Source organism: Muntiacus reevesi, chromosome 11, assembly GCF_963930625.1.
Source record: "Muntiacus reevesi chromosome 11, mMunRee1.1, whole genome shotgun sequence".
NCBI lineage: Eukaryota > Metazoa > Chordata > Mammalia > Artiodactyla > Cervidae > Muntiacus > Muntiacus reevesi.
In genome coordinates, this window is record NC_089259.1 from 68,961,684 (window position 1) to 68,979,820 (window position 18,137).

At 42.1% G+C, this 18,137-nt stretch overlaps 1 protein-coding gene across 1 annotated transcript in view; it reads right to left on the reverse strand.

The window, feature by feature from the left end:
* Window positions 1-18,137, reverse strand: part of LOC136144154 (ATP-binding cassette sub-family C member 4-like) — a 203,580-nt gene that overhangs the window by 154,096 nt on the left and 31,347 nt on the right. The window contains 2 exon segments of the mRNA XM_065901812.1: window positions 8,646-8,895; window positions 11,129-11,254. Of these exon segments, the coding sequence (XP_065757884.1) occupies window positions 8,646-8,895; window positions 11,129-11,254 (376 nt within the window).

An 18,137-nucleotide genomic window follows, 5' to 3' on the forward strand; every position in this document is an offset into this window, starting at 1 on the left:
TTTTGTGTTGCTGTTGCTAAGTTGCTTCAGTCGTATCTGACTCTGTGCAACCCCATAGACAGAAGCCCACCAGGCTCCCCCATCCCTGGGATTCTCCAGGCAAGAACACTGGAGTGGGTTGCCATTTCCTTCTCCAATGCATGAAAGTGAAAAGTGAAAGTGAAGTCGCTCAGTCATGTTCAACTCTTAGCGACCCCATGGACCGCAGCCTACCACGCTCCTCCGTCCATGGGATTTTCCAGGCAAGAGTACTGTGCTACCAGCAATAAACATGGGAGCTGATAGGAAATTATTCCATACATATTTAATGAATCGCACTATGCACCAACCACCACGTGACACTGCTAGGGACATAGAGAGGAAGGCCATTCCCAGGCCTTCTTCAATCAGGTGGCACAAGACAGGCTGGGAACACAAGACCTACACAGAAATGCCGAATGAAAACTCTGGCTCTGCCTGTCGTGGGTCGTGACGCTCATGTGAGCACTTAAGAACACTCTGCTTTTCTCACATGTGTTAAATCAATATCACTGCTTTTCATTAACTATCACTTTTTATCATTCTAAAAGGAAAATGTTCTTATTAATAATTTCTACCTCTTAAAAATACTTCACAAGCCTCTTTTCACTGTCATTTATCTCTTCTCTTTAGTCAGTGGCTTCTCTCCGGCTCAACAGGAATGGCTACATCTTCCACTTCTTGCTATTTTCACAGCACTTAGCAGTCATTCAATGCGATTTAGCTGAATAAAACCAAGTCCTGTAAACCACTACAAAGCTAACATAAATATATGTCAGAAAATTCTCTCTTGTCCTGCAAATGTTAGATGTATTAATAACTCAGTGAGAGAAACTACAGTGGTAGAGAAATTGAATTAACAACTAAGACCACCTCCACTGCCCACACCCCTAAGAACTATGAACGTGTGGCAGAGACTGCTGACTATCCTCAAAATCTGCTCTCATTCTTCTATGAGAAGAAACCCTGGAGTTTGGCTGCACGTGGCAGTTTGCAAGAAGGGCCTCTCTCTCCAGCCTCACAAGCAGATAAGCACAGCCATTGCCTAAATCGAGGTCAGTGGAGAGTGACAGCATCCAGGACCTTCCTCTACCCCACAGCCTGAGCCTTGGAGGCTGCCAGCTGGGTCAAGGTCACATGCAGTGGAGTAACATAATAGGAGAGAAAGAGTCTGGGTCCCAATACCACGGAGGTTCACACTAGCCATGGGACTTGTTATGGGGAGAGTTGTATCACCACAAAAAAGATATGTCCTAACCCCAGTTAGCTCAAAATGTGACTTTGTCTGGAAATAGGATTGCTATAGGTGTAATCCATTAAGGTGAGATCACAGTGGAGTAGGGTGGGCCCTGAATCCACCATGGTTAGTGCCCTTGTAAGAAGAGAGATGCAGAGACAGACACACTGGCAGAAAACAGGAATATGATGATGGAGACAGAGGCTGGAGTGATGGCAATTACAAGCCTAGGAAAACCAAGGTTTGTCTGAAACCATTTAAGTTAACAGAGTTGACAAAGGATTCCCCCTTACAAGATTCAGAGAGATCGTGACCCTGCTGACACCGTAATTTCAGACTTTAAGCCTCCGGGACTGTGAAACAATAAACTTCTGTGATTTTAGTTCTTGTGGCTTGTGTTACTTTGTAAAGGCAGCCCCAGGAAAAGAATACATAGACTTACAAGGACTCCTGCATGAGACAAAAGCAAATTATCCTTGTAAGCAGCTTTAATATGGGCAATTCTAGGACCCAGAGGCAAACCAAATCCCTACCAACACAGGGGCAACTGATAAAAACTTCTGGGGATGTTTGAGAAACAGAATATTTGAATAGGAACCTACTCCCCTAAAAATCATAAACATCCTTCAAGTCCTTGACATTCTCATCTATCACACCACAGAGCTACAAATGTGATTGCAATCTTCCTCTTCAAAAGAACAATTGGCAAAAACTGATCATGAAACCTGCTTCTGTGCAGGACAAAGAAGGTAGTACCCTTGCATTTCTCTCAAAGACCAGCAGTCAGGAGATACGATCCTCTCATTTCCTCCTCCTCCCATCCAGGATCACTGAGAACCTAACATGGGGCACATATACTCCTATCCACCCCAATCCCATGTCCAGCAGGAGGCAGGATGGATGGATGGTGGTCTGAAGACTCCTCTGCAGACTCTCAATCACCCCAGCCTGAGTTCTCTCTCCGTATCACCTCTCCCATCATCAGTCACATAGCAGCTCTTGTCTGTTCTGCCACAGCTCATCCATCTCCCAATTTTCCTTTTCTCTTGAAGCAACATAATTTCAGAGTCTAAGTTACTATTAATCATTTCAAATACTGATACAATGTTGTTGGGTTTTTTCCCTCGTTCCTTCCCTAGCCCTCCCCAACAGCAGTCCCTCTTGATCTCTTTACAACACCTCTGAGAGTGTCCACCATACTTAATATCCCCCAATGATCCATAACCACCTAAGTCCACACTCCCCTGGTGGCCTCTGCCTGGACGCCCTGAGTACTAACCCACCCACCCTTCCAGTCCATCTGTAAAGCTAATCCTGCTGGAAATCTGTCAGTACATCCCCAGCTGGCACTGTCCTCCCTACCCCTGTATCCCATGAGGGATTCTCCTCTATGTCACACAGGAGATGTAGACGCTACATCATTCACACACTTACAGGCACTAGTTCCAACTCCAACAGAGACCAAGCCTTGTACAGAGTGAGCAAATCATGGGTAAGGGAAGGAATAGACTATAGGGCTCTTCAGATCCATACAACCTGCATTGCTACAGCTTTACACAGGCTGAGTTAACACAGCAACAAGCAAAAAGTTGTATGTATATATTGTACATCTTGTCTAGACAGAATCAAATGCCAATCTCAGCTTAAATATGTTATGAAGACAAAAACTCAATATTCTGTGTGTGCACGTGTTCAGTTCAGTTGCTCAGTCATGTCTGACTCTTTGCGACCCCATGGACTGCTGCATGCCAGGGTTCCCAGTCCATCACCAACTCCTGGAGCTTGCTCAAACTCATGACCATCGAGTTGGTGATACCAGACACCATCAGTGTGTACATAGTAGGACAGAAATCCCCAACACTTCTCCACAAATAAATAGGTTTGAGTGAGAAAAGATGTCACAATCTTACAGGGGTTAAATGAGATTCCAACACATAACCAGCTTGTAAAGGTGTCAGAAGTTCTGGCTTGATTTTTTTCTAGGGCTCAGGCTGATAAACAAAACAAAACAAAGCTGAAAATAAATTACAGATGATGTGCAGACCCAGAACAGATCGTGTGGGAAAATACCAAAGTCAGAACTTCAGCCAAAAAGATTGACTTCCCAGTGGCCAGTGGGGGAAAATCTAAGCAGTTTTATGAATAATATAACTTCAGAGACACATTTTACTGGATGTGAAAGTCATTGAAGACTTATAGTGCTTTCAAGATATTTACAATCCTATTGGAGTCATTCAAAGACAAGAGCTTCAGTCCATTTTCCTTATTAAGATAAAATAGAGGGACTTCTGGGGCCTGTAAAGTCACAGTAAATCATTCATATTTTGTACATGGGAAAGACGAAACTGAAAAACACATGTAAACAAGAAGACACAACACTATGAAGACCATATGTATGTCTGCTCATGGGGATGGACCACCGCACCCCCTCCAAGGTGGGCAGGGGTAGTGTGTTTCCTTCCTAGGGCTCCCAGACATGACTTGAACAGAAATTCTGGATGATGAACCCCCTAGTCTACTGAACCTCAGGCTGCAGGAGGCCGTGGGGCAGCAGGGCTCAGCACCACACTGTGTTCTAAACTCTGCATGCCCACCACACCTCCAGTCCATCTGTGGTCAAATCTTGCCCAATTCTGACCACCTGGTCAGTAAACTCAGTTGACCTTTTCTTCCACTCCTGCTGCCCTTTTCACCTTCTAGTTGAGCATCATCACATCTAAGTGAGAGGCAGGGAAAGAAAGAAAATGATTATCCAATAATTGCTGCTACCTGTTAGGTAACAGGACAGGAGGCTGAATCCGGCCAATGGCTGCTCAGTGAGGTGGGTCTTACAGCAAACACTGAGTATTTTAAAATGCACTCGGAATCCAAAACTAAGTCCAGACTAGTCATCTCCTCAGATTTGGTTCTTTCTTAGCATTCCTTATCATAGTGAATCCAGGTACTTTTCTGAAAAACCAAAGGAGCCTGACATCCACCTCCCCCCTCCCCATCGCTAATACCCAACTCAAAATGTGCCCCTGAATGACTCTCAAATCTAGCCAAGTCTTTCTATTTCACCCTAAACCAAACCACATCATCTCGTCCCTGGACCATGTACTGCATTAGCTTCCTGACACACTCATCTCCCTGCCTCTGCTCTGAGTCCCTACCCCACCTCATTGCCCTGTTCTCCTGGCTGCAGCCAGGCTGAGTTTTGAGATGATAAAAACCTTAATGTTTCCTGTAGGATCCTGTATGGTCCCCTGCTCAGGCCTCCAACTTTCTACTCTGCAGCCTCAGACATTTCTGCTTCCTCAAATGCACGGATCGCCCTTCTTATCCACAAAAGGCCTTTATCACATGACCATCCCCAGGGAAATGTGAAGCATCGGCCTCCCACCTCTCACACCCCCACACATGAAATTCTCCAGGTAATTTGCTTAGCCTTCCCTGCTCAAACTTCTCCACAACCTCCAAAACTACACCAGTGACTCTGCCAAAGCAACCCATGACCCCTCAGACTTTTCCTTCCAAGGACTATTGACACAGAAATGCACATCAGGTTTCACTGTTTGATTCTTTATTAACCTCCCACTTGATGAAACATAAATTGCAAGTAGGAAGGACTTCTCTGCATTTGCTTACCTGCCACTGTATACATTCATCTGCACCATACTCAAGGCTGCACCAGACTTGTTATTTTGTGGAATGATTGGATGAATAAATTCAAATTTGACCCCCAAAAGTCAAGCATAGATCAAGACAGCTTTTTCCTCACAACTGATTTTAGTTTTAAAAAGGTTCTGTTATCATTTGCATTTGCTAAGGTACATTTTAGATTTCATTCTATAACTAGGGCAATGTTTTCCAAACATGATTTATTTTCAGGGACACAGGGACACTTACTAAAGAAATAGGTAAGTTGGACCCCAGCAAAGGAATAGTGAATCAGAAACTCCAAGATGTGATCATTTAGTTTTAATAAGCACACCAGGTGATTCTCATGAACTAGAGAACTACATTCTTTATAGGGTTGTAAAACTAAATGGGTTGAAGAAGTTTCTATTAATCGGATCTAAAAGAAAAAAAAAATTCCAAAATTACTTCAACACACAATGGAGCAGTTTCCAACGCAAACAATCTCACCACTCTTATTCTCAGCTATTTGCCCTACCTTTACTGCAAATTACCATCAACATACCTCTAAATTCCAAGACCACCTTCCAGCCATGAAGAGAAAATTTAGATGTTATTCCCAAATCAAAGGTGTGTCCTTCATCAGGACACAAAGCAGCCTGATAAAGTCAGCACCAGGAAAATTCAAAGTTCTCCCCAGGTCATAATTTTAATGTTACTGCACACACCTACACAGGAAGAAGTTTCAGGCCTTAGACACTGAGTTCATTTTAGTAGAAAAGAAATAAAAAATCCACCGAAGTATTTGAGCACAATTCCCTGAAAACCTTCTACAGGACCCCTTTCGCGCTACACTCTCTGGTGCGTCACATTATCCATCAGAGAATCAGAGTTATCACTGTCTCCACTACAACCATGCTTAATGGTTAGGTATTTGTAGGATCTCAGACATGATGGGGCTGGTAGGTCCCTTCAGTTGCACATTTTCTGAGCATCTGCTATTTCTGAGCACTACGAAAATGAACGAGGCACTGTCTGTAATAAGTCTGGAGCTCAGGGAAGGAAAGAAATCCATAAACACATGGCTTAGTGAGGACAAAGTCACATCCAGGAGCTAAAAGGAAGATATGGAGATTCAAGAGGGTGTGTTGATTAATTTTATTAACCAGACACTTGTCAGACCAGCCCCCAGACACTTGCTCAAACACATGTTACAGTGAAAGTATTTTTAGGTGAGATCTACATTTAAATCAGTAAAGTCTGAGTAAATCAGGTTATCCTCCATAACGTGAGTGGGCCTCATCCAGTTAATCAAAGGTCTTAAGAGAAACTAGACTGACCAATTCCAAAGAGGAGGGAATTCTATCTCAAGAGCACCTTCAGACTAGAGATGAATTTTAGCATAAAGCCTCATGGTATAAATCTTCTTTTATGATGGCCATCAAATAAATCTTCTTTTATGATGGCCATCAAGACAGACAATTTTTGTTAAACAAGTAACAGTGTTTCTAGCTTACTACAAGGCCCAGGAGCCAGGCCATCAGGAGCTACATGAACACCTGGCTGTGCAGGGCACCTCTCTTTAGAGAGCAGATTCACCAAGTGCAGTCAGGCTGGGTTCAAATACACAGATGGATGCACAGAACAAGCAGAAGATTCAGACCTATCCCCGCTCTGGATAAGATTCAGTTTCCCTGATTTGACACTCCCATCAAGATCCAATGTTCCAGGAATGCCTAACTCCAATCTGTTCCCTCTGCATTTCTCCAGCTTCTAGTGCAGACTGACCCACCCTGGGCCATTGTAGGGACCCAGTCATTTCCTGTAACTGTTGTCTCAGTCAATCCAGCATTTATTTGATACCCATGATGTGTCCAGCATGGACCAGGCACTACACTAAAGAACCACTACAGACAGTCTGCTGTCGAGGGCTCAGAACATTCCCAGGGAGTCAACGTCACCCCAACTGACACGAGGCTGGCTGTGCACATAGATGAAAACCCCAGATCAATGTCAACAAAAGTGCTGGGAGAGGGTCATAAGACTGCTGCAGGCTCAGCAGCATTTACTTAAATCAAGGACAGAAGAGAAAGCAATCCAGGAGGCTGAGCAGAGTGCACCAAGACCTCAAAGTGGAGATGAATATGGCAGGTCACAGACAAGCCCCTTTCCTCCTCCCCACCCCAGTCCCCAAGTGCTGAGAAACAGAGAGGCCAGTGGAGCTCAGATTTTAAAACTTGATTCTTCAAAAACCAGGGACTTCAAAGGTCTTCAGAGTAAGAAGAGATGATAAAAACCATATTTAATGAGATAGTCCACATGACAGAAGGTACATAGAAAGCAATGTAACAATGGTTAAGAAATCAGGCTTTGGTCAAAATCCTACCTCTGTCATTTGCAAGCTGTGTGAGGATGGGTGAGCTATTTCAACTGATACAGGAACCTGTTTCCTTACCTGTAAAGCAGCAGCACTAATGTTTACACACTCAATTGCTTTCCTGATTAAATGAGATGGCATGATACATAAAGGGTTCAAGACGGCCCAGACCACAAGTAGATCACTGGTAGCTATGACCAAGGATAGCAACAGTGGCAGCAGTAATAACAAAACCACAATAGCACAACACACATATGAAGCTTCCATCTGGATAGGTTAATGTGTCACTAAGAATGTCACTACAGTCCAAGGATACTCCTAAATGTCTTATTTCAAGATGTGAAAGCCATGAAAAAGCAATTTTTTAACAAGTTGCATGGACCAAGCCTTATAAGCGTTGCTAGAAGCCCCCATCAGAAAGAATGACAAACTCAGGGGACCAGAACTGACCCCATATGACTGATGTGTTTTATGGGAAATGGTTTTTTATAGCATAGAAACTTCATCACAAAAAAAGACTGGCTTTTATGACAAGAACCAAAAATAAAATATAATCACATGGAGAACTATCTAACTTCACTAGAGGTCTATTACTAGCTGCCCATCACTATGGAGAAGTAGAAACAAATCAGATTTTTCATAAAGCCTAGACACTCAAGCTCATGCCCAGGCTGACTCACAGAACCAGTTTATTTTAATTTTAGATTTATTCATAAACACATGAATAACTGAGCACCTACTGTGTGCCAGGCCCTTGTCTTGATGATATAAATTATTTGCCCAAGGCAATTTAGGGACAGCCAGGAAAAAATCATAGTGGGTATGGTTGGAATCACAAATTTGAAGGGAAGAGTCCAGTTAGAGACAGAATTAAGCAGTGAAAAGAGGCAGAGAGGAAAAGGCAGATCCAAAAGGCAAGCTCAGAAATTAACAAGCAAACCACCTATGGAGGAAAGAACCCATTTCCAACAGAGAACTAAGTGAATCTTCCACCAAGGAGCAAGGATCTCTCACCAAGTTTTTTCCTTCCAGGCCCAGAGAGGAATCCTGTTCACTCCAGGGCTGTGTACACTCACTACCTAGTTTTGAGTTAGCAAAGGAGAGGCAACCTGTTCGCTTCTCTTGTCTTTAGACATATTAATCACCCTGAAGTCATCATTTGTATGTAGAGAGTCCTGTGTTGTTCCTACTGTTGCCAATAAATGAGCAGGGAACTTATGGTATTTATAATATACTCCATCAAAGAAGAGAGTGGAGTACACAAGAGAGTTTGGAATGACTCCAGCTTTGGCACAGAGAGCTAAACCTCACCTAAATGGCACAGTCACACCAAATAAAATAAGGCATTTTATGTAAAATACACCTACAACTTTAAAAAGTTATTTGTTCCCAAACCTTGATTCTTCGGATGCTGACGATGGCCTCTGACACCTTATCAATGGCCATGGGGAAGTAGAGAGTGCTCGTAAACCGCAGAGCCTCATACAGCGTCACCACCACAAACACTTGGCTGGCTGTAATCACCTTTTCCAGAGCCACATTGGTGATGAAGGTGACAAAAATCATGATTTTGGTTACAGCAAAAAATGATGCCAAATTCATTCCTCTAAGATAGGAACTTTTCAGAATCTTGGAAATTTCCTTTCTGGAAAAGAGAGTAGAAAATAGATTTTAAAACAATCACCAACATCCAAGGCATGAATTCAAGTGCCCTGTGTGAGTGGCCACTTTCTAGGGAGTCACAGGTAAACTATCCCTCACATGATGGAAACACTACACAGTGCACACCTGGAGGTCTGTCCCCAAACCAGGACCACACACTGCAACACCACTTCACTCTTCCAACTAAAGAAGACTTAGAGTCACACTCTTTTAAACATTTTGGACCAATGAGCCTGGGTTTGAACATCATTCAACAAGCATTCAAAACCACAAGTCCTGGGCCAGGCCCCTCACTAATGACAGAAAGACATAGCCCATCACCTCCAGGAGTTCATGAACTTGTGGAGGAAGAGAATAAGACAACCCCAAACTGTGAGACAAGAAAACATTAGAAAGAGGCAGCCGCACAGCCCCCACAGGAGCTCAGAGCAGAATTGTGTAACACAGAGCAGTGGAGTGAGAGCAAGTTGCATGAATGTGGATCTTGAGAAGATAAGCTGGAGTCAGGGTTGGCAGAGGCCAGAGAATAAGGAAGATCAGAGTGTATTCCCAGCAGAGGGAGGGTCCCCACAAAGGTGCAAATTAAGAAGTGACAGGGAGCTGTGTCAGATATTTAAATGAAAGATGTAGAAAAATACTGTAGACAAGAAAATGTAAAAAAGTATTCTACAAAGAAAACAACATAGTGTTTTCATGGCTCTGTTTGGAATGAATAATAATGATTCATAAAGTTTTGCCTGACACAGTTACATCCAATCTCTATAATCTCACCATTTGTGCTCCATCAAGCTATAGTTTTAATTTGAGTGTCATCGTCTCAAGTGCTAGCATCTTCTGTGGAGGAGGAAATGGCAACCCACTCCAGTATTCTTGCCTGGAAAATCCCATGGACAGAGGTGCCTGGCAGGCTATACTACATGGGGTCATAAAGAGACGCACACAATTTAGAGACTAAACGATAACAACAAGCCCATCCTGTACCCTGCATTGACAATAGGCAAAGGCCACCTGCCTCAAGAGAAAAGACAGAAAACCAGGTTCTTCCCAGGATCCTGAAATTGTACAAAGCAGAGGACGTCAGCTGGGGCAGAGAGGAAACTTCCTCACATGCAAACTCTACCAATATAGGACAGATGTTATGGAGGGACAGAAAATATACCTGCTATCATCAGAAGAAGAAAAGGTTTGGGACTTTTCAGCTAAAGACTGATTTCCAGTAATTACATACTCTGCTACCTGAAACATTTAACCATCATGTATCTGTTTATGTTTCTATATTGGTTATGAAAACAAAACTTACCTTGTGGAGTTCTTTTGTAATTAATTTTCATATGTGAAAGAACTTTACAGACAGTGAAAAAACTAAGGAGTATTGTTAGGTAAAAATAAAAGACAGGAAAAAATATGAACATCTTGAAATTACTGCTTTTGGGGGGTTTGTAGTACAAAGAAATACTTGGAAATTCATTTCTGTATAAGTAAGAAGCATATAGAAATTTTTCCTTTAAGAAGACAGTAAGTGGAGGAGCAGGTTAAAATGATGTCCCCCCTATTCTACTTAAACTTTCTGCCACATTTTGGGGGTGGACTACATAGCATTTAAGTTCACCATAATGTGGAAAACTTGGTAAGACTTCAAAATTCATTCAGAAATGTCAACTGTCGTAACACAGGTGATCCTAGAAACTGTTATACAGAGTGAGGTAAATCAGAAAGAGAAAAGCAAATATTAATGCATATATATGGAATCTAGAAAAATATAACTGATGAACCTATTCACAGAGATTAAATGGAGACACAGATGCAGAGAACAATCTCAGAGAAACAAAGGGGGAGGGAGAAGGTAGGACAGATTGAGAAAGTAGCATTGACATATATACACTGTTAAGTGTAAAATAGATAACTAGTAGAAGCTGCTATATAACATTCCTGCTATATAACACAGGGAATCTAGCCTGGTGCTTTGTGATGACCTAGAGATGTGGAATGGTGGGGTGGAGGGCGGAGGCTCAAGAAGGAGGGGAGATAGATATATATATAATATATATAATTATATATTTATATTATATATATATTATTATGAATGATTCATCTTGATGTATAGCAGAGACCACCACAACATTGTAAAGTAATTATCCTCCAAAAGTAATAAATAAATTCAGTAAAAAATGTGGAGGGGAGTACAAAAATATGATGTGATATATACAAAAACTTACCTTCTAAATCTGGTAATAAGGTCTATAAGTGACTTTTCCCAAGCATACATTTTTACTGTTTTGATGCCACTTATAAATTCACTCATGGTCCTGATCCTGTCATCTGTGAGAGCTGCAGTCTTACTCCTAAGGGAACAGACATGAGAGATGAGCCTTAGTGATCACATACTAACTTTCTGTGGCCGCAGCATCAGCGGGCACAGGGAGGGACCAGAGATCAAATGATTCTCTACAGCTCTTTTGTGCTGACATCACAAGCAGGTCCTACTCAAAGAACAGATGGAGAGAAAGACTTCTAGGAAGTCAACAACTCAGCCTAATTCAAAGACTAACTCAGAGAACTTGCAGTATCAGCCAAGGAAGACCTGAAGTGAGTCAGATATAAACCATCTGCCCAAGAAGATGGTGGGTGAACAGGAAAGGCAGAAAGGAATGTAACAGGAAAACAGTGTCTGTGCTGTAATAAAATAGGAATAAAATTCTGGGGAACAGAAAAGCTGAAGTTGTTAATAACACCAGGAAAGGAGAACAAGAAAAACTTCAGAGACCTTGTAGCACTGGAACAGGGCCTTGAAGGATAAGGAACATCTCTCCACAGCAAAGAGAGGAAAAGAAATTTCAAGTAAAGAAAAATACCACATGTAATGGTACACACTGACACAAAAGAACTCAGCTAGCTTCAAACTACACATTTTCACCACCTGACAATCTGGACAGTGACCCACTTCCAACCCTCTGGAACCTGCCTCAGCTCTAACTCATCACCATTAGGCCCTTTATCACCAGTTATTCTCTATCACATATGCTGCTGAGACTGTGGGACTTTATGAAAGTGAAAGTGAAGACACTCAGTCGTGTCCAACTCTTTGCAACCCCATGGAGTGTAGCCTATCACACTCCTCTGTCCATGGGATTTTTGAGGCAAGAGTACTGGAGTGGGTTGCCATTTCCTGCTCCAGAGGATTTTCCCGACCCAGGGATCGAACCGGGTCTCCCACATTGTAGGCAGATACTTTACCATCTAAGCCACCAGAGAAGTCCTAACAAAGATATAATTAATCAAGACTGGGGGCGGTCCCAAGATGGCAGAGAAATAGGATGGGGAGACCACTTTCCCCCCACAAATTCATCAAAAGATCATTTGCATGCTGAGCAACTTCCACAAAACAACTTCTAAACGCTGGCAGTCACCAGGCACCGAGAAGGGCAGCCTATTCTCTTTGAAAAGAGGTAGGACAAAACATAAAAGCCAAAAAGAAAGAAAAAAGAGTTAGGGACAGAGACCTGTCCTGGGGAGGGAGTTGTGAAGGAGGAGAAGTTTCCACACAGTAGGAACCCCTCTCACAGGCGGGTCTGTGGGGAGTTTTGGAATTTCAGAGGGCAACATAACCAGGAGGAAAAAAAAACACAGAATATGCACCTAACCGCAGCTGCCAGTGGAGAAGTAGCCCAGACACTCACATACACTATCAACAAGTGTGGACTGGACAGGGAGGCACAGGCTACATAATCGGAGCTTTAAGACAAGGACTGGGCCTCAAAGCCCTGAGGACATTCTGAGGGAGTTAACATGAGATAGAAACCCAAACGGTGGAATTGCCAGAGAGAAAATAAAAAAAAAAAAGAACTTTCCTGCAAAAGGCTCTAACGCATAGCCTGGCCTGCTCATAGAACAAAGGATTGAGCTAACACCAAAAAAGAGCTAGCTGGCTTCATACAGCCCCCCAGCTCCCCTCCCGCCCCCAGCCCCACCCCTCAGAGGCAGAGAGGCAGACGTGTGACAGCCAAAGCTGCAGGGCAAGGGCTGCTGCAATCTCCACCCCAGGGACCAGCATCCTCCACCAAACTGTGAGCAGCCTCCCAGTTGCTAACCACATCCTCCTGGGATCCTGGACAGTTGACACCTGCCAGGAGTGTCGCAGCCTGAGATCAGCTCGCCAGAGGAGACACGCCTCTCACACGGCACACCTGAGATGGTGCTCTTGTGGTGCACCCGGGACACCAACCAGCCAGGACCAGGGAGGTGATTAAGACGCACGACCCACGTGGGACAGTGCACTCGCCAAGCACCTGGTCGCCTGAGCTGCTTGGACCTGGGAAGGGCACAAAATGCACACCCAACAGACTCTGTGCCCTTGTGGAATACCCAAGAACCTGAGCAGCTTAGACCTGTGAAGTGCCCAAAAAGGAAGGCGCTCTTTGGACAGTACCCCTGCAGAGCACCCTGGAGCCTGAGCAGTGTAGACCCAGGAGGCACATGCCACCTTGAGCTTTGGCAAACCCAGTGTGGTCCTTACACTGTGAAAACTCCCCACATATGCCAGCAAAATCTGTTTGCAGTGTCCCTCCCTCCCCACAACACAAATGAACAAGTGAGCTTAAATAAGTGACCACCTTTTCCCCCTTGTGTCAGGATGGAAATTAGACCCTGAAGAGACTTGCAAACAGAGGAAGACAAAATAAAGAAGAGGGAACCACTCTGGAAGTGACAGGTGCAACAGATTAAAACCCTGTAGTTAACATTGACTAAGCATTGGAGGGGCCTATAGACCTTGAGAAGAAGTACAAGCTGGAACAAGGAACTATCTGAAACTGAACTGACCCCACAATGCCCACAATAGCTCCAGAGACATTCCTAGATATATTTTTACTATTATTACTTTTTAATTTTATAATTTAAGTTCCTTATTACTCCTTTAATTTTCATTTTATAACCTATTGTCTTGCAAAAAGACCCCATTTTAAAGCAAATTCATATATATATATGAATTTTTATATATTCATATATTATATATATATAATTTTGTGATTGATTTTGTTTTGTAATTTTAATATTGTATTTCTGAGAGTCTAACCTCTACTCTAGATTTTTAATCTTTGCTTTTTGGTATTTGTTTTCAATTTTGTACCTTTAGGAATCTAACCTTCAGTACTTATTTTCTCTTAGGGGTGTGAAATTGCTGGCTGGTTTTATTTCTGTCTCCCTTTTTGACTCTCCCTTTTCTGCCCCAGGTCACTTCTATCTCCTCCCTCCCCTTTCTTTTCTCTACTTAACTCTGTGAATGTCTCTGGGTGTTCTGGGCTGTGGAGGACATTTATGGAACTAATTAAAGGCTAGATTTGGTCTCTCCCATTTTGAGTCCCCTCATTTCCTCCTGGTCACCTCTCTACCTCCCTCCTCACTCTTCTCTTCTCTGTGTAACTCTTTGAATCTCTCTGGGTGTTCCAGACTGTGGAGTGCACTTAGGGAATTGATTACTGGCTAGATTGCTCTCTCCCCTTTTGACTCCTCCTCTTTTCCTCCTGGTCACCTCTATCTCCCTTCTCCCTCTTCTCTTCTCCATGTAAGTCTATGAACCTCTCTGGGTGTCCCTCACTGTGGAGAATTGTTTCACCATTAACCTAGATGTTTTATCATCTGTGTTATATGGATGGAGAAGTCTTGAGGCTACTGTAAGAATAAGACTGGAAGCCAGAGGGAGAAGGTTTAACTCCAAAACTTGAGAACATCAGAGAACTCCTGATTCCAGGGAATATTAATAGACAAGAGCTTACTCAAAAGGCTACATTCCTACACTGAAACCAGCTCCACCCAAGAGTTCCAGAGCAAGATATACCATGCTAATTCTCCAGTAAAGCAGGAACACAGCCCTGAGCATTAAAAGACAGGCTGCCCAAAGCCATGCTAAACCCATAGACACCCCAAAATTCACTACTGGACGCTTCATGGCACTTCAGAGAGAAGAGATCCATTTCCACCCACCAGAATACAGACACAAGCTCCCCTAGCCAGGAAACCTTGACAAATCACTAGTCCAACCCCATCCACAGGGAGAAGGCTCCACAATACAGAGGAACCATGAACAGCCAGCAAACAGAAAGGGAACCCCAAACGCAGCAATCTAACAAAATGAAAAGGCAGAGAACTATTCAGCAGGTAAAGGAACATGATAAATGCCCACAAAGTCAAACAAAAGAGGAGGAGATATGGAGTCTACCTGAAAAAGAATTCAAAATAATGATAGTAAAGCTGATCCAAAATCTTGAAAACAAAATGGAGTTACAGATAAATAGACTAGAGAAAGGATTGAGAAGATGCAAGAAATGTTTAACAAGGACATAGAAGAGATAAAGAAGAGTCAATGAATAATGCAATAATTGAGATCAAAAACCCTCTGGAGGGAAACAAAAGTAGAATGATTGAGGCAGAAGATAGGATAAGTGAGATGGAAGATAGAATGGTGGAAATAAATGAAGCAGAGAGGAAAAAAGAAAAAATGCCCCAACATTCAAATCATAGGATTCCCAGAAGAAGAAGATAAAAAGAAAGGGCATGAGAAAATTTGAGGAGATAATAGTTGAAAACTTCCCTAAAATGGGGAAGGAAAGTCCAAAAAACCCAGAGAGTCCCAAACAGGATAAACCCAAGGTGAAACACCCCAAGACACATATTAATCAAACTAACAAAGATCAAACTCAAAGAGAGATATTAAAAGCAGCAAGGGAAAAGCAACAAATAACCAACAAGGAGATCCCCATAAGGGTAACAGCTGATCTTAAAATAGAAACTCTTCAGGTCAGAAAGGAATGGCAGGACATACTTAAAGTGGTAAAAGAGAAAAACCTACGACCCAGATTACTAAACCCAGCAAGCATCTTATTCAAATATGAAGGAGAAATCAAAAGCTTTACAGACATGCAAAAGCTGAGAGAATTCAGCACCACCAAACCAGATCTTCAACAAATGCTAAAGGATCTTCTCTAGACAGGAAACACAGAAAAGGTTTATAAACTCAAACTCAAAACAACAAAATAAATGCCAACAGGATCATAATTATCAATAATTACCTTAAATGTAAATGGGTTGAATGCCCCAATCAAAAGACAAAGACTGGCTGAAAGGATACAAAAACAACCCCCTATATATGCTGTCTACAAGAGACCAACCTCAAAACAAGGGACACATACAGACTGAAAGTGAAGGGCTGGAAAAGGTATTTCATGCAAATGGAGACCAAAAAAAAGCAGGAGTCACAATACTCATGTCAAATAAAATAGACTTTGAAAGAAAGGCTGTGAAAAGAGACAAAGAAGGGCACTACATAATGGTCAAAGGACCAATCCAAGAAGAAGATATAACAATTATAAATACATATGCACCCAAAAAGGGCTTCCCTCATAGCTCAGTTTATAAAGAATCTGCCTGCAATGCAGGAGACCCCTATTTGATGCCTGGGTCAGGAAGATCTTCTAGAGAAGGGATAGGCTACCCAGTCTAGAAATCTTGACCTTCCCTTGTGGTTCAGCTGGTAAAGAATCTGACTGCAATATGGGAGACCCCAGTTCAATTCCTGGGTTGGGAAGATCCACTGGAGAAGGGATAGGAGACCCATTCCAGTATTCTTGGGCTTCCCTTATAGCTCAGCTGATAATCTGCCTGCAATGAGGGGGACCTGGGTTCAATCCCTGGGGTGGGAAGGTCCCCTGGAGAAAGGAAAGGTTACCCACTCCAGTATTCTGGCCTGGAGAATTCCATGGACTGTAAAATCTATGAGGTCACAAAGCGTCGGACATGACTGAGCGACTTTCACTTTCATACACCCAACATTGGAGCACCTCAATATATAAGGTAAATGCTAACAAGTTTGAAACGGAAAAGTAACAGTAACTCAATAACAGTGGAGAAATTTAGTATCCCACTCACACCTATGGATAGATCAACCAAACAGATAATCACCAAGGAAACACAAACTTTAAATGATACAATGGACCAGTTAGAGCTAATTGATATCTATAGGACATTTCACCCAAAACAATGAATTTCACCTTTTTCTCAAGTGCACATGGAACATTCACCAGGATAGATCACATCCTGGGCCATAAATCTAGCCTTAGTAAATTTTTAAAAAATTGAAATCACTTCAAGCATCTTTTTGGATCACAACATGGTAAGATTAGATGTCAACTAGAGGGGAAAAGGCTATTAAAAATACAAACATATGGAGGCTAAACAACATGCTTCTGAATAACCAGCAAATCATGGAAGAAATCAAAAAGGAAATCAAAATATGCATAGAAACAAATGAAAACGAAAACCCAACAACCAAAAACCTATGGGATACAGTAAAAGCAGTGCTAAGATGAAGGTTAATAGCAGTACATGCTCACCTCAAGAAACAAGAGAAAAATCAAATAAATAACCTATCATTACACCTAAACCAACTAGAAAATAAAAACAAATGAAGAACCCCAGGGTTAATAGAAGGAAAGAAATCATAAAAATTAGAGCAGAAATTAATGAAAAAGAAACAAAGGACTCTATAGCAAAAATCAACAGAACTAAAAGCTGGTTCCTTGAGAAGGTAAATAAAATAGGCAAATCATTAGCCAGACTCATCAAGGGAAAAAATGGAGAAGAATCAAATCAACAAAATTAGAAATGAAAATGGAGAAATCACAACAGACAACACAAAAATACAAAGGATCATAAGAGACTAGTATCAGCAACTATATGTGAATAAAATGGTTAACTTGGAAGAAACGGACAAATTCTTAGGAAAGTACAACCTTCCAAAACTGAACCAGGAAGAAATAGAAAATCTTAACAAACCAATCACAAACATGAAAATCAGAACTGTAATCAAAAATCTTCCAGCAAACAAAAGCCCAGGACCTGATGGCTTCACAGGTGAATTCTACCAAAAATTTAAAGAGCTAACACCTATCCTACTCAAAATCTTCCAGAAAACTGCAGAGGAAGGGAAACTCCCAAACTCATTCTATGAGGCCACCATCACCCTAATATCAAAACCAGACAAAGATGCCACAAAAAAAGAAAACCACAGGCCAATATCACTGATGAACATAGATGTAAAACTTCTCAAAATTCTAGCAAACAAAATCCAACAGCATATTGAAAAGATCATACATCATGACCAAGTGGGCTTTATCCCAGGGATGCAAGGATTCATTGATTTTCACAGATCAAACAATGTGATACACCACATTA